Genomic DNA, 24,559 nt, shown 5'->3' with positions numbered 1-24,559 from the left:
ACACACACGCACGCACGCACGCACGCACGCACGCACGCACGCACGCATGCACGCACGCACACACGCACACACACACACAAAGATAAAGTCACAACATAACCATCAATTACTGAACTCATTCAGATTGACAGGAATGCTTTTTTACATCATTTTTAATGAAGGTGATTTGCATGACGGATTAATGTATGTGTTCTGGTTGCATCTGTAGATTAAAACAGCTCAACCTCCAAGGCAGTATTCTGAAAGTCTGGCTGAGACTTGAATGTGCGAGTCACAATTGTTATCTCACAAAAAAATATCCTTGGACACGAGCTAGGGAGAACCAGCCCATCAGAGCGGCAAATAGTGGAACATGAATTGAATTGGAAAAGACTTTGATCTCCTCGTTTTGATTTTTTATCTTTTTCAGAAGCAACATATCTCCCATGAATGTATCGGGTGTTTTGATTATTGCTTTGGCAACAGTGGTTGGAATTATTGATCAGGCAAATTGGTTGTCTGGCAGGTTAAAGAGCAGGCCAACTCTAATAGCTAGACCAAATACGTAGACAAGAGCAAGGACTCGATGGGCGCCAGTGGCAGACAGTTGTTGCTAAAGTTCTTATGATGAACTGGGATCGAGGTTTGATTCATTTTCACACAGACTACCTTAACGTTTGGTTTAGAGGCACAGCTATTGAACCAAGTTTATAAACTGTCACCAGTCAAAAGTTTAGGTGTACGATTAAGGAGGGTTAAGTTGAAATGGCCACAGCCTAGGCGTGGCAGTATTATGGTATGAGCAGTTTTAGGGATCGAACAGGATGTCACTGCAGTGCAAGCTCCTGTCACGGGCGCTTTGTTCAGCATCCTATATTGTCCCTGACACTATTTCAAATTAGAAACGTGCGACATATCCTTTTGACAAGCGCAAGGGCAAACAAAGCAGGCTGCCTTATAAAGACATTAACGAAGCAGTTCTGAATGTGTCGGAATCACCAGGAAGGGGACATTGAATATTTTGTTCATTTTATTTAAGCACCATTTGTCACAGGTGTCGCACATGATGCTAATTAAGGGACTGCTACTTGTATGTATCGGGGGCGTGGGTAGTAGACTTATCTGCAATCGTTTGGTCTATTACCTGGGCCCTGGTACAAAGAAGTAGCAGACCAATCATTAGCGTTATGAGCGACACCTGTGTTTATCCTATAACGATTCCTCTGTTAAAATGGTCCATTAAGCCAGCCGTTTTTATGTTACGCAAATGGTGTGGGACTAGGGGGGCAAGTTTGGGCTTATGCTTGTGATTGGTCATCTTTAGGCTTAGTGCCATTGGTCAACCAAGTGTGAGGTCACTTCTAATTGTTCTATGTCCCACCTAATTGGAGGTATCCCGATAACGTCCAGCTATGCCCACTGGACCACAAAAACACAAAAAAACAAACCTTAGTCAGGGAAATTAAAGATTTGGGGGTCCAGGGATTTCACCCAAAACATAACCTCACGATTCACAAGGATGACTTATGAAAACTTTGGACATTTCTCTGTATGGTTAGGATTTCTGTTGGCAAACAGGTGATTGTAATGAGACAGAGGTCAATCATTGAATCGATCATTGTGGCCAGAATGTGTAGCAGCATATAAAGTCGGGCCTTACACTTCCCCAGAATGCTGAATATTAATGAAAGACATGAACTGAGAGGCAAACAGGCCATGGAGCTACAACAGCCGAATGTTAAAGATGTGGGCGTTGTTTAAAGTTGTAAGTCGATCAGGAAATCTGCAACGATCACAGATCAAGGCCATGGCTTAGGACACACACACACACACACACACACACACACACACACTATATTAGATACCATATATTCAGCAATATTTTCTGCACGTCCCTGTAACTCACCCGTATATGGGTATCAACACATGAAGACTGCCTGAATACAGAAATGTGTTGCCCCTGGTTTAATACGCCATGTGGGTGTGGTGCGAGTCCAACATCCGCTTGTCAAGGTGCTCTCTCTCTCTCTGCGCGGGAGCAATAATCAATGGCCGATGTTAAATGCACACTAAGTGATGTCCTATAGGTGCCCACGTAAGATTTTGTTGAAACAAAAGCTTTTGCCGGCCTCACATGGAAAAGGCGTCGGATTGATCGGGAAGGCGTTCGCGTTTTGCTAGAGAGTGTACTGAGAGGGGCATACGGGTTGTAACTATCGGATTACCGCCCGCTTCCACTGGGGTGGAGAGAAAAACAATAGTAGGCCTCTACTCCGGGCTCGAGAAGGTCACCGAGAGGACGGCTGGTGCGGATGGAAGCTCTCCGGTGAAGCATAAAAAAATAAATAACAAATAACTGATGTAAAAGCTGCTTCTCCCTCAAGAGGATTGTTCCCTCTGTCTTGACAAACATGTGTGTGTGTGTGTGTGTGTGTGTGTGTGTGTGTGTGTGTGTGTGTGTGTGTGTGTGTGTGTGTGTGTGTGGTTGGTTTGAGTTGAGAGACAGGTTGCACTTGGAGACCGACCGGTTGATTATCTGGTTGACTCAGAGGAATCTGGGTTGATTCGTAATTTGCCGCCCTGCCAGGAGGAGAGATCTCGTTAATCGCCTTGATAAACATTACACTTCCAATGTCCAATAAACCAAAGCAGGGCTCCGCCGTGGCAGACAGTTGGGTCTTTATCTGATACAAAATCCGCCAGCAGGCCTAGAGTGGAGAAGGAAATATATACGAGTTCTGTGTTCAGATGTCGTGCTCACATTTTGCTGCATGTTATGTGTGGCCAGATCTTGTTATTGGCCCCTATAACATAGAGGTTATTATTGACCGCCTTGAAGCGAATCAATGCTGTCTGGAGAACAATATTAGCCTGCAATGAAAACGCGAACCAGTGCTTACAGGAACACTGCAAAATAAAACCATGAATAATTTGTTGTCTATATTTGTCGTATTAAAAATCACTAATTTCACGAATTCAGCTTTATCATTAATCAAATAATTATTAAATCATTAATAATAATTAATCTTCAAAAATCATTCAAGACAAAATAATTGATATATAATGGCATGGTGACTTTCGTGTGGTGTGAAACTTGCTCAGCGCCAACACAGCGAAAGAGCTAAAGGCGGATTCTAATGGAGCAACACTGTCACCTAGCGGCAGAATGGGTCCCTTTTTTTCGGTCAGCGGAATATATAAAATCATCATGAACAAGTTTCGTTGGTGTGTAGTTGTTTGAATTTATTCCGAGGTTAGTCAAGTGGTTGGTTTATTGGGGATAATACATTAACTCTGGAGCTAGAGGAGCCACTTAGCGGATATATTTGTTGTTGATTTTTCGGTCAAAACAGGAAACACTTCAGTATATCGAATAATAAGAGATCCGAAAATGGCCATCCAAAATTGAAGACAGCTTGTCCCTGAGCATGAATAGAGTGACGGTTTCCACTTTTGGAATGCAAATTGCAATACAACTCAGTAAATATCAATTTAAGAATATGCAATGACCACTTCCTCCACCAGGGGGCGGTAAACTCCCATTACTAAAACCATGTGCGTCGCCCTAATTTAATGGCCTTGGTGACTGTACATTAAAAGCTCCTACGTTGCACTCCTGTTCTTCAGAAAAAATCCGGGAACGATATTTCCTTCAACAACATAGTTTCTCTTTGGCAAATCATTCTTATTCGACAGCAAAGGAAAGTCTGAAATTATCGAAATAATAGCCCATATGAATGCATTGGTCATTGGTAGTCCAGCCGAATGAGATGATGATGGGCCAGCCAGGTCTTGGTGATGTTAGGGTGTATAAGCCCCTTTTTATAATCTTATGGTAACCGTTTTCAAATTATTTAAGATATTTTCACAACCAGGATTTAAAATAAAAAATACAAAATAAATAAAAGACGAGTTCCTGTAATCAGAATAAAGACCAGCTTTATTTCTCCATCTTGTTAAAACTAGAAGCACATTCTCTGCTAAACAACTCGCTCGGTTAATACATTCTCGGTCCGTAATCAAGGCTTATCTGTCCAATTAAATCAGTCCGCAATCATCACGGATCTGTAAGTGTGATGTCACTCTCTCACACACACACACACACACAAACACACGCATTACACTCAAACACAGACGCATTACACACACATTAAACAAACACACACACGCACACATCCACACAGTTATTAGAAATCCCTGTATTTTATGTTTTGAAAGATATAATATTCATGGAATAACATTTTAACCCGTTTAAAACAAAAGTTCTAACGATATCTCTAGGCTCTTGAAGTGTACGAAACTTATTTTTTAGCAAAATACCAAAATACATAACAGTGTTGAAAGAAAAGGATGATATAAAATTCATTAATTTACACCAGATTAAAAACTTGTGGCTCACTTTCGGAGACAGGTCAACGTGTCACACGCTACACCACAAGGTCAAAGTTCATCGACACTGAAACAAACGCACAGCACACGCACACATACTCAACAACAGTACATACACACACGTGCACGCACCCACACTCAACTCCATGTTTATAGAGATGTCCATAGAGATGTGAAACCAACATACACACACAACCAATACACACTCATGCACACACACACACACACACGTTTAAAGAGATGTCCATATATAGATAGGAAACCATCACACACACAAAACTCCATACGTTAATAGAGATGTGAAACCAACGCACGCACACACACACACACACACACACACACACACACACACACACACACACACACACACACACACACACACACACACACACACACACACACACACACACACACACACACACACACACACACACTCTCCAGGTCTCATAGAGAGGAGAAGTGGGCTCTTCCGTAGCCCCCTCCCCCGCCCAGGTCGTAGGACAGGGTCGCGCCCGCAGAGTCTGAGAAGAAGTTGGGGAACGCCAAGCCACACAGGGAGCCCTCCTCCACGTCCCCGCACACGCCGTCCCCCAGACTGTACAGCGGAGGCTGCCCCCCCCCAGCCCCTCCATGTCCCCCTCCTCCCCCTCCTCCCTTCCTGAACTCCGCCGCCGTACATCCGCCCCACGGCTCCGGGTACAACAGCCCCCCCAGCCCGTGGTGCGCGTCGAACGGCCCCCCGGCCTCCGAGCTCAGGGCCAGCTCCGCCGGGGGCAGGTTCTGGAACAGCTCCCCGTGCTCCGACGCCGCTGCCGCCGCCGCCGCCGCCGCCGCCGCCATGTTGCTGTAGTCCGGCCCCAGCAGCTCGAAGAACTCGGCCGCGTCGGGGTCCCCGCGCTCCAGCTCCCCGAGGGTCACGCCCGACGTGGAGCACGCCGGCCCCCCGTGCCGGCCGGCCGGCTCGGTGAAGAAGGACGGGGGCAGGTTGCGGTGGCGCAGCGGGGGCTTCCGGTTGGCCTTGCCCTCGCCGCGGGCGTCCTGGCCCGGGTTGAAGAGCGCCGCCAGGCTCTTGCTCTGCAGGCTGGCCTGGACGCCGCCGCCGTTGTCCACCCCCCCCCGCTTGGGAAGGGCCTTCCCCTGCACGGGGCAGGGCGGCGGCGGCGGGCTGCCCTGGAGCCCCCCTGCGGGGGCCAGAGGGGGCGTCGGCGGGGAGCAGGTCGTCAGCGGGGTCTTCCCCGGCTGCGGGTCGACGTTGGCGGTGGGGCTGAGGACGCCGGTGCACCTCTTGATCTGCTTCTGGAGGTACTTCCGGTGGTTCACCTTCCGCTTGGACTTGACGGGCTTGTCCAGAGCCAACTTGATGTTGCTGGAGGCCGAGTCGATGAAGCTCAGCAGGTCCCGGGTGGTCTCACGGTACCCGCCGCCCTCCTCGTCCTCCTCCTGGTGGGGTTGGTGCTGCTGCGGCTGCTGGTGGTGCTGGTGGTGGTCATGGTGGTGGCGGTCGTGGTGCTGGTGGAGGTCCTGGTGGTGGTGGTGGTGGTGTTGGTGGTGGTGGTTCTGCTGCTGCTGCTGCTCCAGCTCAGCATGGAGAACGCCGTCCAGACCCCCTGGATCCGGGCTGTACTCCGCCGCCGCGCCTCCACCCGGGAAGCAGAAACTCATGAACTGGGGGTTCATGACAGCCATCACGCTGCGGAGCTCACAGGCATCTGCCCAGATTCCACCCCCCCTTCCCGTCGGATCAGAAACACCAACGAGACGGACTCAGACCTCACCCTTCATTGCATCGTCCGCCCTTGAAGCAGCTTCCTTAGACCAACTCTTGTCCCTGGTAAACTAAAAAAACACACACGGCCACACTCTCACTCAACGGCAGCTCCGGTCGCCGTCATGGAAGTCCCCCGTAAACAGTCCGGAGAGGAACTGTTGCACACAGAGGCAAGCAACAGGAGGAGGGCTGAGCCGAGGGGAGGGACTTGTGACATCACAACATCCAAAAGAAGGGAGGAGGAGGAGGGGTGGAGAGGTGGGGGTTTTGGGGGGCACACGGCCCAAGGGGATTTAACTCTTTGCTGCCATCCGACCACCTGCAAACCAAGAAGGGATTTCTGTGATGTTCCCTGCTGGGTGAAAGACAATGGCCACGGCAAGGGAGCGTAGAGATGTGATACTAGAGGTTCACGTGTCCTCTGAACCAAAGCACCGAGCTTTAGGGGATATTATTGTAAAACCCTGGCTGGATAAACCCCAACGTTAAAACCCTTCAAAACCAGCTCTTCCTGAACATCTGTTATTTTCAACATTATTTGAAAAGCGGTTTGATAAAAACGTAAAGTGGAGAAAAAAGGAGCTACAAAACGGAGTAAACATGCCGAGACTCCGTTTGATGAATTGGAATAAACTCACAACGCTTATTTTCTCGAATGATTCGCCTCTGCTCAGAAAGCCCTGAAAACGGTCAACCATTAAATCTTCCCATCCAGAAACAACTCGCTCGGCCCGTCAACCAGTGCTCGGGTCTCAACTCATTAATATTCCATTAACACAGCTAAACCCCGGCCCGCGGGGCGAGCGGGCCTGGGATGTACAGTAACAACAAGCGCTTCTTCTTCTTCTTCTTCTGTGTGAAAATCTCTCAGCCCCCCCAACAGATTCCCCGCCGACGTTACGAAGCAGAACCCACTCCCTGTCTCGTTCTAATCTTCAGGCCAGTCCACCAAGTTTATTTCTGGTGCATTCCCAGGGCTAGTGGGAACTTCTGCCCTGGCCTGATGACTATTATGGTCTGCCTTTGACATAAAGCCCTGCAGCCTCTAAATGGCTCTCCATTCTTGCGGGGTGGTGAAAGGGGCGCTTTGTGCCAGGGATTCATTAAAGTTCACCTCACAGCTCGCAGTAAAATACCTCTCAATAATGAACAGTCCATTTAACCAGAAAGTCCCGGGCCCCGAGCGGTTCAATTAAAAGGCGGAGGAAGTTTGGAGACAATGGCCCGACATGGTTAAAGATATGTTGACCTTAAGGCGAATCAGGCCATTGTTAGACTGTTGATAGATTGTTCTAAACATGATGTCTGGGTTTTGGGTCATCTAGGCGGGTTGTGGCTAGATCTTGTCCTGGTTCACGGACCAATGTCTTCATATCCGTTGTTGGATCTAAAACACATAACCACTTGTTGTAATTCCTTTTTCCTATATGAACACAAACACGCATGGTGGTGTGCATTTGATATTATCCCAGATGTGTGTGTGTCTGTTTAGTCACAACTAATTGGGGTTTGGCTTTTCAGTTTACTATCACTGATAATGATTTTATTTTCCATTCCTTTTCTTCTGTTCTTAGTTTGGCGTAAAGTAAACTTTTGCTGCTTTTATTGAAGAGTGGTGGGGTTTGTCAACTGTTTATTGTCCATCTTTCGAGAGAGAGAGAGAGAGAGAGAGAGAGAGAGAGAGAGAGAGAGAGAGACTTAACGAGTGGGTCAGTTTTGTGTGAGGGAGGGAGGGAGGGAGGGAGTGACCATAAAAGTGTTTTCTTATGCTAATTCCAGAAGGCAACGGGATAGTGCAACAGATAGCATTGATCTAATTAGCGCTAGCTTAACACAAACCCACCCCACCTAACACCCCCCCCACCCCCCCTCACCCCCCCACACCAGCGCCCAAATCCAGGCGCCCAGAAAGCTACAAAACACAGCAACAACAAACGGCTACAAAACAAGCTACATTTCTGTGTTTCTTAATTTCTATTCAGATAGGCACTCACTTTGTGCTACACAAAAGGTATGACGCACACATTTATGGGAACTTGGGGGGTGAAAACACCTACTTCGTCCATTTTACAAAGCAACAACATGTTCAGAAAAAATATCAAGAACAAATATCTTTTGAGAACACACCATTGGGCCGACAGCACACAAAAGACACAGATGTAGAAAAAAACTGAAGCAGAAATGTTGCGGGACGACGGCGGGTTTCTGGAGAGATTAACGGCGGCCATCGCTCAACTCATTAAATCCACTCTCTTTGGTTTCGCTTCAGTTTTGGCAAAGTGACATCATCACAGACATGGCAACCAGACACCCCCACGTCCGTCCCCCCCCCCCGTCACGGGGGCTTTGGCTTGTGCTCTCGATGGTCATTCACATCGCCGACGCCGGCACTCCGATCCCGGAAACAAGACGCTTTTGTTCCTCCGAGGCCGACAGAGACGCCGGAAAAACCCACATAATGAGAGCGGAGGAGAAGGCTGTGAACGGTTAGGAGTGGGGTTTAGCCATGAGCCATGAGCCACGAGCCACGAGCCGTGAACAAATCTGTTTTATTATTCCAAGTATTCCATCAAAAATGACCTCCTTACAACTCACAAAAAGGAAACCACCTTGCAAAGTTAGGCTACAAATGATAAGATGTCACCTCTTTTATTAGATCGCATTGAAAGCTTAGGATTCAGAAATTCAGAAACATGGGGAATTCAAATTCGTATTCGTATTAGTATTAGTGCGAGCCCCCCAGCCCGCCCGTCGTCAACGACACCGTTCCATATTGTTCCGATATTGTTCGACATTGTTAAACATGTCTGCCACGCCTTCTGGACTGAGGATTCCCTTATTCAGCCCCAAGCCCCCCCCCCCCTAAGGCCACTCAGGACCCTCTAGTAGGCTGGCAACACAGGGTTGGCCTCTTCCTACGTACGAGGTGTGTGTGTGTGTGTGTGTGCGTAGGCACGCATGTGTGTGTGGTCCGTCTGTGCGTGGCGGTGCGGTGATCAGGGTCACCCGGGTGGTAACAACACATTTGATTGATGGCCGTGTCAGCGTCTCCGAAAAGGCTCGCCGAAATTAATGACCTCCCAGTCCTGAGAAGGGTTTAAAACAGGAGGGACTTTTAGTGTCCCCACGTACCTCCTCCCCCATGTTTAGTGTGTGCCGGGGGATGGGGGGCAGGACTCACTCAACCATGTGACTGACAATGTGGGTTCGGAGGAGTGGTGGGGGTGAGAAGTCCGGACATTGTGTCTCTCGTTGGGGGGGGGGGGGGGGGGGGGGGGGGGGGGTGGAGGGGGGTGGAATCAATCCACATAACTCTGTCGGCGTGGGGGATCCTCCCAAGTGAAGTCATGGCGAGGAATTACGGCCGCATAAACAAGGAAATAAACGGAGCGAGTGGCGTTCCTGCGAAGGGGCAGTGGAGGAGGTGGAGGGAGGTGGAGGGTGGTGGAGGAGGAGGAGGGAGGTGGAGGAGGGAGGTGGAGGGTGGTGGAGGAGGAGGAGGGAGGAGGGAGGTGGTGGAGGGAGGTGGAGGGTGGTGGAGGAGGAGGTGGTGGTGGAGGAGGGAGGTGGAGGGTGGTGGAGGAGGAGGAGGGAGGAGGGAGGTGGTGGAGGGAGGTGGAGGGTGGTGGAGGAGGAGGTGGTGGTGGAGGAGGGAGGTGGAGGGTGGTGGAGGAGGAGGAGGGAGGAGGGAGGTGGTGGAGGGAGGTGGAGGGTGGTGGAGGAGGAGGTGGTGGTGGAGGAGGGAGGTGGAGGGTGGTGGAGGAGGAGGAGGGAGGAGGGAGGTGGTGGAGGGAGGTGGAGGGTGGTGGAGGAGGAGGTGGTGGTGGAGGAGGAGGTGGTGGTGCTTTGTCATTGGTGCCCCAACGTGTATTTTTTATTTTATTTTTTTTCCAACCAGTCCCCCGGGATCTTTATATGACACGAACCCGCGGGCCCTTTCTTTAGAAACTCCACCGTTGGCATTCTCCAGCCAATTAAACAGCCCCGACTCCACGGTGAACTACAAGCGACCCCCCCCACCCCCCCCCCCCCCCCCCCCCCACTACCTCCCCCTCCCCCTGCCGGACCCGTTCGCTCACCCAGTTGAATGCTTCCCCTCACCCCATGCTTCTTTCTCTGTGCCCCCCCCCCCCCCCCGTGTGTGTGTGATATTATTAATAATACCAGCAGGGGGGGGGGGGGTGGAGGAAAGGTGGAGGCGGGGGTGGAGGAGGACCCCTCTCGCTGCTGTAATATTCGGGTGGGGTGCCAGTGTTCGAGTTCTCGAACACTGGAGTACAGGTTCGAGAACCCCCCCCCCCCACTCCAATACACACACACACACACACACACACACACACACACACACACACACACACACACACACACACACACACACACACACACACACACACACACACACACACACACACACACACACACACACACACACACTCCCCCGCTGGGCTCTTTATTGCCTTTCCTCCCATCAGCGTTTTTTTATTAACTCACACGCACAGCCAGCGGTTCCATCTAAGCGAACGCTCGCACGAGAGAAAGACATAATGTTCTCCTCAAATCAATAGTTGCCAAACCCCCTCCGTGTTATTAAAAGAGTGAGCGAGTCGAATCGCCCGCTTTGATCTTGAACGTCAGGAGAAGCAACAAGTGTCTTGATGGATGATATGGAAAATAAATTGAGCGAGATAAAAAAAAAATGGCCGTAATAGCTTTTATTAAGAGGAACGATCTTCACAATAACGCCTGATTCATCTCCGGGCCTCCAAGACAACGTGTTGTAAAGGTTTGATCGGAATGCATGTTTATGAGTAGTACATATCTGTGGGCTTATGTCTGTTTTCAGGCGTGCAATGTTTTTAAGTGTGTTTATGGAATGTGAATCTGTGATGTAGTTTGGTTGTCACTCCACGAACACACGTGGTTTAACTTCTGAGGTTTATACAGCAGAGAGGGTCCCCTCTCTTTGAGGTAATCAAGCCATTAAAGCTCCCTGAACCCTTTAAAGGCCCATCATCATATGGTTGAACAAATACGCGTTAAAGCCCAGCTTGAAACAGATGGCCCGTCTGTTTTAACCGCTCCTGGTGTTCACACGTTTAAAATCATTCTTTCCTGATTGAAAAACACACATTGACTAATATGTATTTATGTAAACACACAAATATAAAGACAATGTGTACTAGCTTACATATTAAAAGGGCCTCGTTTTTCAGTTGCTCATTTGCCACAGGAATCAACCCAAATTTAATCGAGTATAAAAAAAAAAAACGACACGTCAAATTTAAGCTCTAACTTAAAAAACAAGATTTGGCATATGTGATATATTCTTAGGTTTCAAGGGCATTAAAAAAAGATAGAAAAGAGAAAATACCACCAATACCAAAAGACACGACTGTGAAAAAAATACTGAGAAAGAATTTCACTTTCACTTTGTCATAGGCTGATTAGCACCTCGTCAGCGATGAGGAACGTCCCGTGGGTCGACCCCGGTTCGACCCCGGTTCAGGGGGCTCTCCGGGCCTGCCGGACCCAGGCTTTGAAGTAGTCTACCTCCAGGGCACGGGCGCCCCGCACCGCGGGGGGGTCGCGCTCGTTGTCGTAGCGCAGGTCCAAGTGGTGCGCGCCCTGCGGGATCACTATGGCAACCACGCTGTCGGAGATGTTGCGCGTCACCCCCCCGCCGGACCAGGGGTCGAGGCCACCGTTGCTAAAATTCAACAGGAGAGAGAGAGAGAGAGAGAGAGAGAGAGAGAGAGAGAGAGAGAGAGAGAGAGAGAGAGAGAGAGAGAGAGAGATTATGGTCTCGCTCGCCCACTGAACGCAGGTGTTCCTCCAGCCGACACATGACGGCCGTTCTACTAATCAGTCCCTCCAGAAAAATGCTGCGTTTTTTTGTGATTGTTGCGGCCGAAAATCCTTGATTATGCGGCACGTTTCCTTAAAAAATGCGATGAAATATGCGGCATATTTATGCAATTTTATGCAATGAAATTGCGGGAACTTGCAAAAATTGCAGGAACTTGCGAAAAAATGCGGGAACTTGCGAAAAATTCAGCTTTTCGATTACGTTCAGGTCGCGTAATTACGTCACTTCAAAACGTTCCCATGGAAACAGGGGGAAATGGCTGCTCTTGTGTGAAGTAAACGCAAAATTTTTCAACTTTCTGCTAAGATATATTTGACTTTTTTGCAACGAAATTGCGGCGATTATGAAATCATGCAAGCTCTGCATATTTTGCGCAGAAATCGGCAATTTATGCCGTGAAATTGCGGCATTTTGTAAAAAATGCGGCCCCCGCATGAATATGCAGACTTTGGCTGATTATGCGTTGAATTATGCGATCGCATAGTCGTGTTTTTCTGGAGGGACTGACTAAAGTTTCTCTCTCTAGTTAAACGACTATGGTTGTGTATGTCCGGTTCTACAATTAAAACAACGAAACCCGTTGTTGATATGGTAGGGTTTATATGTCAATGGTTACAAGTATGTTTGCCTCTTGATTCAAATGTTAAACATCTTTGGATTACCCACAATCAGAAGATCTTTACCACAAAAACCAACCACCGAACCAGCAGCACTACCTCTGGGGTGAGGCTAGTATTGCAACCGGGCTTTCCAATTGAACGTAATCAGTTCAACATCAGCTAGTATTAAAGCCAGGGGAGACGATTCATTTTAGAACCCTTTTTTTCTTATATTTGTTGAAATTCTCTTACATCCAAGCAGCAATCAATAATCAAATGCGCCGAGAAAACAAATAACTAATAACTATGTCTGATATCTGGAGCTGTTGCAATAACTAAATTGCCTGTAATAAGCCTGTACAATCATTTCATTCAGTTCTAAAGAAATGATTGTGTGGCCTGGTCTGTTGACTCACCTACCCGGGGGCACACATTGACTATGATTGGAGTCTTGCACAAGGCTTGGCAGGCCTATTGCTAAAGCTAGCAAGCTAGTCATGTTTGTTGGGGAAGTTGCTTTGGAGAGAGGCTTGGGATTTTTCGGTTGGATAGTTTTAAAATCAAGATTACTTTGACTGGTTTCTTCAAATTGCCTACCCTAGATTAAAGAGTAGCCACAACTAAAAAAATCAGAAGTAAATGCAATATCCTCTGTATGCTCCCTGTGGTGATTGATTGAGATCTTGATTGAGATCTTTACTGTCCACTGTTGTGGAAATTCATCTTTGCGCAATCATGTATGCATACTCAAAACCAGCATTCACTTCCATTGCAGTGAGCTACGAAAGGCAGAAGCCAGCGGCGACATGTGCTTGTGAACCTGGAGGGCAGCAGCGCTAGTTTGTACCTGAAGATGATGTTGCTGTGGGCAGAGAGGTCCTTCCCGCCATACTGGGTCTCAGCCCAGGACGCCCGCGGGCGCACCCCGAACAGGGCCTGGCACTCGTCCGAGAAGGCCTGGAAGTCCCAGGCCTGGGGCTCGAACATGTCCTGTACCCCATCCGTGCACAGAGGCATCACCATCTCCGTGCACGCCTGGGGGTCAGATTCAGGGGGTTGGAGATGGGCCATGGTTCAGACTGGGGAGGCCATGACATGATGAACCCTCCAGGAAGCTCCACTAGACAAGGATTGGTTTTAGTTTAAATACATTTTCATTTTGTAGATGGTTTAATCTGGAGGCAGGCGACTTATCCTGAATTTTAGACACACACGCACACACACACACACACACAAACACACAAACCCCCTTTCCTTCTTCAGGATTTGCATAACAACAGACATCTCTACCTCTGGCTCTCCCGCCCACACACTCCAACTCAGGATCTCTCTCCCTGCTTCACCTCAACATTGAAAATGAACAGTAAACACCACCTTTCAATGAAAGGAGCAAAGGTTTACTTGAAGCCAAAGTAACAAACAAAACAAAGGACACACACGCAAACACACACACACACACACACACACACAGTGACACACACACAGTGACACACACACAGTGACACACACACAGTGACACGCACACGATCCCCATGGATGACCACGGGTCATCTGAGGACATGGAGGGAAGGACCCCAGCTGGCGTTATCCCCTGCCAGGCTGCAGGTGATGTACCTGGTAATACCAGCCCAGGAAGCCCAGGCTGCCGGTCGCCGTGGAGGAGGTGTTGAGGCAGGCGCTGGTCCCGGTGTAGTTGTAGTACACCCTGGCGGCCTCGGACACCCCCTGGAGCAGCTGGTAGTCCGACACGGAGGAGTCAAACCCGAGATGCCTGCACACCGCCTGGAGGGGGACATTAAGGACCCAGTGTTGATGTGTTCTGCTGCCCTGGTGCTGTGGGAGTCCTGGCTGCTCTGCATTCGCGCCATTTACTTTAAAAACCACAGCAGCAATGTGTTCATGCACAACAACTGCTTCCATTCGTAAAATGACAACGTTTTTTGATACCTTTTTTTGATAGTTTATTGATACCCACTTGCCCAGGGAATTACAATAAACCTAACACACATGCATGAACGCATCCACGCGTGCACCCATTTGCGCATTGGATGTGTGTGCGTCCCATGGATGCACGTTTGCGTCCACGCCTGCACGCATGTGCGTAAACACACGGGCTGTTGTCCCCACGTACAGAGTCGTAAAGCAGCGTCAGCGCCGGGCTGATTTGCATGTGAAGAATCGCAGGAATGGAGAACTAACCAGAAGTTATGGGCCCTCACTTGGCCGTCAGAAGGCAGCACATTCCTAGGAGTCACCCCAAAATGATTCACCAGCTCTCTGAACGTGGGAGGTACTCCCTCGGCCTCCCCGACCGGGCCGCGTCCCACCGCCTCGCGGCGGGGTTGGTTTCTGTGTGACACTCAGTATTCCTCCAGTGTGTCCCCCCCCACTACAGCGCTTGTTGTTATGGCTGCCGTGGCCCAGGGCCTTGTTCTGCCTCCTTTGTGCAGCTGGAGAAACTGGCGCTGTTTGTTTGTCGTTGGAGGGGAACCGCGCTTACACCCCAGCCTAGAAGGGGCTTTTGTCTGCATCCTGGGGTGGCGAGAGAGGAGGAGGAGGTGGTGGTGGTGGTGGTGGTGATAGAGGAGGAGGTGGTGGTGGTGATGGAGGAGGAGGTAGTGGAGGAGGTGGTGGTGGGTGGTTGGGTGGTTGGGTGGATGGATGGGGAGGGCTAGGCCACAGACGTGTCCAAGTAAAAGATTTATACTCTGAAGAAGAAAAAAAAGAAACTCCAATTGCTCCAAAACATTTTCTCCCTACTTTTGAGAGAGGATTAGGCTTATACATTCATCTCTGCCAACAGATTTCCCCTTCTAAGCCCTCAATAGTCCCATTGTCACACTCACTCACATAATCACATTAGCTTTGTCATAAAAAAAAAAAAAAGCTCCTCTTTGCAGCCTTCGCCTAAACCGCTTACACCACCCATAGGGTCGTATACATTAAGGATCCCGGACCCATAGTCCAAAATGGCTGACAATGGTCATCCACCGTGAACCTGTTGCACCACAAGACGCTCTTTACCCAAGGGATGCACTAATACAAGGGAGAGGGTTTGGAGGAAATTGATAAAATTGAAACTAACTGGATTATATCGCGTTAGTGAACAGTAGTGAGTATTATGAGGGGTGGGGGAAGGGGGACTGGGAGACAGAGGGTGTGGGTCAATAGTGGCACTTGGTTGGTGCACGTGATGTGCCTGGGAACCTAGTGCCACGCAGACACACACACACACACACACACACACACACACACACACACACACACACACACACACACACACACACACACACACACACACGTTCCTCTTGGGGATATCAAAAGAGATGTGTAAAGTGAAGAACGGCGACAACGACTACAGAAGAACAGAGGGGTGGAAGGAGAGAAAGTCCTGTCATTTAATGCGCATGCGGTAGGATTAAGTACTATTTACTATTAAGTCATTCAGAAGCCGAGTTCATCCAGAGTAGCGGTTAGGGCGTCTTGCTCAGGGAAGCCTACAGTGAGCCGGGTGTTTGACCCAAGAACCTTTCGGCTGGCAGTGAAGCACCCTACCCACTAGACTTGTTCGCCCCTTAACGGAAACACATTCATACATCGCATAACGATTCTGCGGGTTGTTCTGCAGAGGTGCTTTTAGGCTTTGTAAATGCGGGCTCTCCATAGTTCCTTTGAGGAGTGAGAGAAGGGGCTAGCTAGCGTCTGGATGTAAATGAGAGGAAGGAGAGCTGAGGGAAGCTTTGTCTCGTGTAGAGCCCTCGTGAGCCGGAGCCCGGCCAAGATGTTGGCGATGAGACGGGCCGCGCCACCGGAACACCTCAGAGATCTGAAGGAGCGTGCGAATGAAAGGACTTCTGGTCCGACAGAAGACCAGCATGGCGTCCCTACTAAAGAAAATCCTTAAAAAAGGGAACGTAGATCCTGATGAATATTGATGAAGCTAATTTGACAGTCGTCGGCGACGAAAGGTTGGGAGTCCACAACAAACACTTTGAACGGGCAGTCCTCTGAATGAACAACTTGTCCTCAAAGAGCGAGGCCGCCGGGACTAAACGCCCGATTAACCAAAGACAAATCCAAAACGTGGAAAACGTGACTTAATGAACAACAAATTGAGTTTGACGTTTAAATACATTTTGATATGTTGAGTTTTGGTTTAATTTAATATGGGCTGCAAGGCTATCTATCTAGATCATATCTTGAGTTTAATAAAAGTTGGATTGGTACTGGGTAGTGGATTGAAAATGTTTTTTATATATACACAGGTTTACATCTTATTGATGGATTGATTCTGCTGGTGTGTACCTGTATTGGCCAGGGGGCGGGGTTATATGATGCTGGTGTGTACCTGTATGGACCAGGGGGCGGGGCTATAAGAGGCTGGTGTGTACCTGTATGGACCCGGGGGCGGGGCTATATGATGCTGGTGCGTACCTGTATGGACCAGGGGGCGGGGTTATATGATGCTGGTGTGTACCTGTATGGACCAGGGGGCGGGGTTATATGAGGCAGGTGTGTACCTGTATGGACCAGGGGGCGGGGCTATATGAGGCTGGTGTGTACCTGTATGGGCCAGGGGGCGGGGCTATATGAGGCTGGTGTGTACCTGTATGGACCAGGGGGCGGGGCTATATGAGGCAGGTGTGTACCTGTATGGACCAGGGGGCGGGGCTATATGAGGCAGGTGTGTACCTGTATGGACCAGGGGGCGGGGCTATATGAGGCTGGTGGGTAGGGTACCTGTATGGACCAGGAGGCGGGGTTATATGATGCTGGTGTGTACCTGTATGGACCAGGGGGCGGGGCTATAAGAGGCTGGTGTATACCTGTATGGACCAGGGTTAGGGGTTATATGATGCTGGTGTGTACCTGTATGGACCAGGGGGCGGGGTTATATGAGGCAGGTGTGTACCTGTATGGACCCGGGGGCGGGGCTATATGAGGCAGGTGTGTACCTGTATGGGCCAGGGGGCGGGGCTATATGAGGCTGGTGTGTACCTTAATGCAGCGGTCCCCAACCCCCGGTCCGCGGACCGGTACCGGTCTGTGGGTCATTTGGTACCGGTCCGCAGAGAAAGATTATTTATTTATTTATTTATTTATTTTTTATTCACTTCGCAATACTGTCATGGGGCCGGTGCGTACCTGTACGGGCCAGGCGGGCAGGGGCTGCAGGAAGCTGGCCTCATAGGGGTAGTCCACCATGGCCAGGTTGACCCAGGTCTCCTGCAGCCACTCCTTGAAGGCCACAGAGTCCGGACGGCTCTTCAGAGGAGCGCACAGACTGAACGTCCCCGACAGCCACGCAAGACCTTCAGCTTGGAAGGAACGATACAGGCCATTTTAAAATAATGAGAATCATACACTTACAATTACCGGTAATAACACAAAAAACACGTGATGTTTAAAATTGTTCATTTCGAATCAGGGTTCACAGTCATTTGTAAAGGATTATAATAATTCATCCTATGACTATAACAAAATAGTTTTGCATGAAAATAAATACCAGTTAGAGAACTATCTTGACAGCAGTGCACCTTTCAGCATAACAGTAGGAATGAAGATAATGATCCATGTCAATCAACAATAATTTCAGCTCAATGCAACAGGAGGCAGACTGTCTGAAACCAAATTCAAGTCCATGTGCTCAGACACACGCACGCACGCACACACACTTAATCCCACTCCCCCATCTGCCGTCGATCTACCGCCAGGCTGCCCAGAATGCACTTCCCTCTCTCACCAGTAGAGGCGATCTTGTCGATGGCGCCCCAGGAGCGCCTGATGTTCACGTCACAGTTGGGCCCTGAGGCGGCGAAGTCCTGGGACACGATGCGGTGGAAGTCTCCACACGGGACCATGCCAGGGAACTGCCAGATAGGGGCTGAAGCTGCTAGAGCTCTGGAGGGAGGGGGGAAGAGAAGAGAAGGAGGAGAAAAAAAAGAAAGAAAGAAAGAAAGAAAGAAAGAAAGAAAGAGAGAGAGAGAGAGAGAGAGAGAGAGAGAGAGAGAGAGAGAGAGAGAGAGAGAGAGAGAGAGAGAGAGAGAGAGAGAGAGAGAGAGAGAGAGAGAGAGAGAGAGAGAGATGAGTCAGAGGTGAGTTGGGTTCCATCCACGGGGACATGTCGCTGAGCCAACCTGCAGGGTTTCACCGACATCCTAAAAGGAAACGCCACTGCAGTAATTATAGCCTCAATTAGTTTCATCAGAACTTTTTGAGAGAGAGTGAGCGAGTGAGTGAGTGAGCGATTGAGTGAGTGAGTGAGTGAGTGAGTGAGTGAGTGAGTGAGTGAGTGAGTGAGTAGTACTAGACGAGGATACAAGGATACATAAAAGTACTTGTGTGTACTGTATATAGGGCATCGTACGCGGCACCTTTCGGTTGAATCGAACACCCTAGCCTCTACGTTACACATAGTAGTGACCTCTTACCCCACCACCACGCTGGGGTACTTCATGCGCAGCCAGGCCGCCAGCATCCCGCCGTAGGACCCGCCCACGGCGATGACTGCGCTGCTGCGGGCGCCCGGCCACGAGCCCTTCAGCTCCCGGATCAGCACGGCGAAGTCGGCCAGCGCCTGCTCCGAGCTCAGGTAGTTCAGGTGCTTGCTGTCCTGTGGGGGCGTGACGGCGGCACAGAGTGTCAGTCGTGGATCATGTGATGCGTTGTTATTTACTGGCATTTACTACCCAAGAGATTTCGGAGATGCTTTTATCCAAAGTGACTTGGAGGGGATACACAACAAAAGATTAGGGCGCAGAAAGGATTTCGGCTTTGGATAAAAACGTCCACCATATGGGATATGTTATGTTAGGTACTGGTTAGGGGTACTTGGTCTAAGGAAGGCCAACAGGAGTTCTGCAGTTATTGGGGATGGAACCCACGACCTTCCAGCTGGGAGTCGAAACACCATCACCATTACCTGATCTTATGTTTAAATATTCACACACTTCATGATAACGTGGCTGTTAATGTTATACCGTAGGTCGGTATTTTCCAACCTCTAAAATAATCCCCTTGAGGCATCATTTCAGTAGAGATAAGTAACATACAAACCCTTTGATAAATACATAAAATATGTACACTTAAATATGTGACCACTTACACTGTAGGAGTCTGGACCAAAGGGCATGGAGTCTCCATAGTAACGGTGCTCTGCGAACACCAACATGGCACCCAGCTCCTCGGCGGCCTGCCACATGAAGCCCTGAAATCAAACCCAATTAAACCAGTCACGGAGAGAGCCAGAATGGAACAGAACTGAGGACCAATGAAAGTAATATAACGCGGCACTGTATTAATGCAAGCCAGGAAATGTGTAAAAAATGTCTCAAAAAATATTGGAGAGAAGCAGGCATTTAAAAGAGAAACTTTTGAAAAAACAAAGTATTATAAAATACGATTAAGAGTAAAAATGTCTAAGACATAAATACAGAAGAAATATCTGAATGCACAATATGAGCAGTAGCATGAGTATGAGTAGTAGTTACAGTATTATTGCAGAACCAGGTGATGTCGCCTTCGTTCCCGGTGTAAAACAGGATGGGCCCCCCCGCCTGATGCCAGTGCTGGTCGGCCACCAGGTAGCGCTGTTTGAAGGTGCCATTCTCAAAAAAGCCAAAATGATCAATCTGGAAAACACGCACAGATCGTATTTTTGATTATCTACGTGTGATCACGTAGGGTAGCGTTTTTTTAATCTGATTTTAACTAACGTATTCACTGATTATTCATTAAACACTTATAACCAAAGTTGGCTTAGAGTGACATGTAGAGACCCACGTCATTAAGGAGCAGGTAAGGTTATCTTTTTCAAGGATTTAGGTAGAGTGCAACCAATCAGATCGTTTCAGCTGGGACATTAGAAAGATACGCTTCAGAGGAAACACCTGCTGTGACCATCTCATCATATGGGAGCATATTTCATTTTCAGGGTTTGTCCTCCACTTTAAGATTACCTCGGTCAATGTAAGTACTTATTATAGTAAGTAGCCATTAGCAAAAAATTGTTGGCATAAAATGATTTGATGTATTAGAGGTAATCTCTGATCAAGTAGTCCTATGTTATATCAGAACTTTTGGGGGGAGACAGCACAGAGCCTGGGATGAATATAAAAAACGACAAGAGGTGATGTTAAGCCTAGGGCCCTATTTAGTTTCTATCAAAAAAATAATAATAATTTGCGTGACCGGATGAAAATTTCAGAATGGGATTTTAACAAGTAACCTTGATGGTGGCAACAAATATGAAATAAAAAAGTGAATTTCCCGTTCACCCAGATCTGTGCTTGTATATATTAATGTATGGATGCTAAACTAAAGTCTGATTTGTGAGACTATATTTGAGGAAATTCGAATTCCAACCCCACAACTGGTGCCGACCCGACCCTCTCGTTTAGCTGTTGAGAACAATGTTTCCCATAAGAAATCCTATTGGAACTCATTGAAACACAAACCAGACTGCAGAACAAATGCCAAAACCAGGCAAATACTTTAATTATCCTGATCAAAAGCATCATAATCTTCCATGTGAGACTGTAAAGCGAGTTGCACAGCACGGTCAGAGTTGAGTCGGGTTTCATCCACGGGGACATGTCGCTGAGCCAACCTGCAGTTTTTCAACCGACAACCTAAAAGGAAACGCCACTGCAGTAATTATAGCCTCAATTAGTTTCATCAGAACTCGGGACGGAAGAAGAGGCCCATTAGTTCCGGGATCAGGCAAACTGGGGAATCTTTTCACCGAACCTCAGAGACCCTCACGTCCATTCTCTCTTTTCTCCCCATCAAACGGAAAGAGGTGGAGTTCAGAAGAGCCAGGAAGCCTTCGTTCGGAACCAGCTCCAGCTCTCCAGTCTCACCAAGAGTCGTTTGAAACGGACCCAACACTTTAATGCTGAAACGCACTGGGTGTTTTGTTTCTGTGCCCCTGTCGTTCCCACTGGCTCCCCTTCTCAACCCGCACAAAAGAGCCGGCGATTTTATGAGCCAATGACAGCTAAAGCGTTCTGGGGCCTGAATGTGCTCTTTCATTTCTCTCTGAGCCTTGGCGCTTGGCAGCACGACAGTTATATTTGTTTTTTTCAGCTGCATAATGCTGTAGTCGTAACGGATAACAAATGATGTTGAATTAGACAACAGAATACAATTCTAGTTTGGCTAAAGCTTAAAGCAAGTCATATATTTATTGATCAATATATGTTGTTATATTGTGTTTTTTTGTTTGTCTTGTTTTAGTCAAGCCAAAATATATTTCACCTATATAATGTTGTTGCAAATGTTTTCTTGTTGAAACAGCTACAACAATAAACAATAATAATAATTAGAAAAAAATATTTAAAAAAAGCAATCTCTGAACTGCAATACATATAAGCCTCTCAATTTGCATATTGCTACTGAGATCGTCTTAAAAATAACACGACTATCTACACCATGCGAGACAGTGCCACCTTGCGGCCACTACAGGCACGACGACAGCAATCGACTTGTTGCACATCTACCTTACAGTATCCACGTTAACTCTAATATGCACAAGAACCGCACAGAGAGCAAGCAGATGCACCCTACAGTTGACAGACTGCCAGAAAGGATCACGAAAGAGATTTACATTCATTGTCTAGGAGACATTTGCAGAGCAGAGGATTTCCTCCTCCCAACAGCTGCAACATAGCTAAGCTCTTGCGACACGCAAAGCAGAACATCTCCAAAGTACACACATATTTATGAGAAACATTTAAGAGAAATCGATGAGTAAAAATGTAATAGATGAAGGCCTAAACCTAACATTGAATATATATCCTATTATAGATATGAGGCGCACACTTAAACACAAATAAATCCTCATTTGTTGATTGGCTGGCTTAGACCAGACTCCAGGAGACAATGTGGGACTATGTAAAAGGAAGCCGTGTTTGAAGCCCACATAATCACTATCTTGATGAGGCAGGAAGGATGTAGCAGATAGCGGCCGGACACTAGATAAGAGGGCGGACACTAGATAAGGAAGGGGGGGGGGGGGGACACTTGTGTCTCAATGTGCCCCTATTTAAATAGCATCAGGTATGGCTTACATCCCTTTGGCTAGTAGTTGTATCCAATACAGAGAGCCTACATACGTCAAACCGTATTTAACCTAAGGCCAGTATACATGTTGAATATTGGTTGTTAGATCAAGGATCGTGTGCACCGTCTTTCAAGTGCATTCACCACTCAGTTGTATTTTCTTTAACGGCCCTGCCATGAATTAAACTTTGGGGGGGAAGTGAACTGTTATCCATGATCAGAAGGATGGTTTGTTAATGCACCTTGAGGTAGAGACAGAACAAGGTACATGCGTTAATAAAACAGGGGAAATTCAAATGCAACCACAATCAGTGTTGGGTTTACAAAACACGAGTATAGGGCAGCTACGAGTAGGTGTGCCCACTCACATACTGAGGTAATGTTAATTATATTCTAAATGGCCTTTACGGTATGCCTAAAAGCCCTTCGCTATAATACAACAATATCAACAGCTCAATATATTCTCAAAAGGTCAGACTTAGTAAACGTAAGGCCTAGTCTACGACAGGGAATTAACCAGGAAACTGACTAAGATACAATAAAATATCTAACTATGACATCTAGTGTCAGCTGACTGTTTGTCTTGTGAATGGTGACTGATGCTGCGGCTCACCGTAGCACATGGGGTATGACCTGCTGCTGAAATAGCCATCACAAGAGCCAAACATTAACCACATTAATCGACCAACACATAAGACCTGCTGTTGAAAGAGCAATCACATGAGCCATACGTTAACCACCAACCAACCCAACCAACACATAAGACCTGCTGTTGAAATAGCAATCACAAGAGCCAATCATTGAGCACCAACCAAACACATAACAGCTGCAAGAAAACGCTAACGGTGTAACCGACGATGAGCAATGATGATGAGAGACACCGCCCCAGAACACCCTCTCGGAGCCAGGGACGCTCGGTCAGGTCTCCCTAACGGAAGTCCGGCGGGAAGTACCTATTGTCTAGCAGACAATACGCGAAAAAGTGTGAAAGGGTTTAAGTTACTCTCAAATTACCTTGAAGACAAAAGCCGGCGGTTTTGTTGGCAAGATTTTGCACAGGCTTATTTCGAAATATAAAATGCATATTTATTCTACTAAGAGGGGACTTAACGAAACAATATTGGGGGGGGGGGGGGGGGGGAAGTAAACAAAGCGCATGTTAATATAGTTCATGCAAACAATGTATCCAACAGTTTAAACCTCGAAATAAAAGTGCAAAATATGTACACAAAACTCACCTTCTGGTTCAAATAAAAGGTTTTATAGTCGACCGCCTTTCTGGAGGAGTAATCTAACGCGTCCCCTCGGGTGAAGAGCTGCGATTTGAGGGCGACCACATGTAAACACTGCACCCCGACCAACAACAGCACCACCTTCCAGGCTGACATTCCTCTTCCAGGACTCCCAGCCTTCAGGTTCAGCTCCATGGTGATCCTCTCAGACAATGAGGTAGGTTGTGGATCATGTCTCTGCCGTGGCGTGAAGACGGGACGAGTCTGGCTCAGCGGAGAAGAGGAAGTCAAACCTGCCTGTCAGCAAATCCAAATCCAGACTCGTCACGCGAGGTGTACATTTAGACACGGGGTCACGTGCCTAAAGCAGCTGAATACCTTTCAGTAGTCGTCCATAATTCCGTTTTCTGTACTTTTCTTAAAGTCCGTACAGTTTGCGGGCTGTAAACTTTAACACGTTGAACAGAATGATGACAGATGAAACCAGCTGAGTTGCAAGTGCTGCTGGTACTTTGAGTTCACGAGAGAGAGACAGAGAGAGAGATTCATCTACTGTATCTCGCTCACCCATCCCTTCACTCTCAATTAAATGGGCTATTAGCAGGATAGTACAATATTTTGCTAAAGCATTTGAATACTGCAATACTTTAATTAGACTAATACC

General features: G+C 48.0%; 2 protein-coding genes across 2 annotated transcripts; both read right to left on the bottom strand.

The window, feature by feature from the left end:
- Positions 1-3,901: 3,901 nt before the first annotated feature.
- Positions 3,902-9,306, bottom strand: LOC132475280 (protein FAM181B). Its single transcript, XM_060076318.1, has one exon. The coding sequence runs from the start codon at positions 6,052-6,054 to the stop codon at positions 4,813-4,815; it is 1,242 nt and encodes a 413-aa protein (XP_059932301.1). The 5' UTR covers positions 6,055-9,306; the 3' UTR covers positions 3,902-4,812.
- Positions 9,307-10,833: 1,527 nt separating this feature from the next.
- On the bottom strand, positions 10,834-24,412 carry prcp (prolylcarboxypeptidase (angiotensinase C)). Its single transcript, XM_060076317.1, has 9 exons — positions 23,902-24,412; positions 20,092-20,232; positions 19,707-19,808; positions 19,033-19,214; positions 18,345-18,502; positions 17,747-17,919; positions 14,216-14,383; positions 13,449-13,636; positions 10,834-11,843 (listed from the first exon to the last, which is right to left on the bottom strand). Exons 1-9 carry the CDS (start codon positions 24,088-24,090, stop codon positions 11,639-11,641), a joined length of 1,506 nt encoding a protein of 501 aa, XP_059932300.1. The 5' UTR covers positions 24,091-24,412; the 3' UTR covers positions 10,834-11,638.
- Positions 24,413-24,559: the final 147 nt, after the last annotated feature.

This window comes from Gadus macrocephalus, chromosome 16 (genome assembly GCF_031168955.1).
Source record: "Gadus macrocephalus chromosome 16, ASM3116895v1".
Taxonomy (NCBI): Eukaryota; Metazoa; Chordata; class Actinopteri; order Gadiformes; family Gadidae; genus Gadus; species Gadus macrocephalus.
Note: the sequence above shows the minus strand (reverse complement) of the source record. Positions and strands in the feature narration are given on the sequence as shown.

What these genes read in the sequence shown, in the direction of transcription:
- LOC132475280 (XM_060076318.1), bottom strand. Translation starts at nt 6,054, where the DNA reads ATGGCTGTCATGAACCCCCAGTTCATGAGTTTCTGCTTCCCGGGTGGA.
- prcp (XM_060076317.1), bottom strand. Translation starts at nt 24,090, where the DNA reads ATGGAGCTGAACCTGAAGGCTGGGAGTCCTGGAAGAGGAATGTCAGCC. An exon ending in TTGGTCCAGACTCCTACAGT is followed by an intron (nt 19,215 to 19,706) that starts GTAAGTGGTCAC and finishes ACGCCCCCACAG; the next exon opens with GACAGCAAGCACCTGAACTA. An exon ending in CGACAAGATCGCCTCTACTG is followed by an intron (nt 17,920 to 18,344) that starts GTGAGAGAGGGA and finishes GTTCCTTCCAAG; the next exon opens with CTGAAGGTCTTGCGTGGCTG.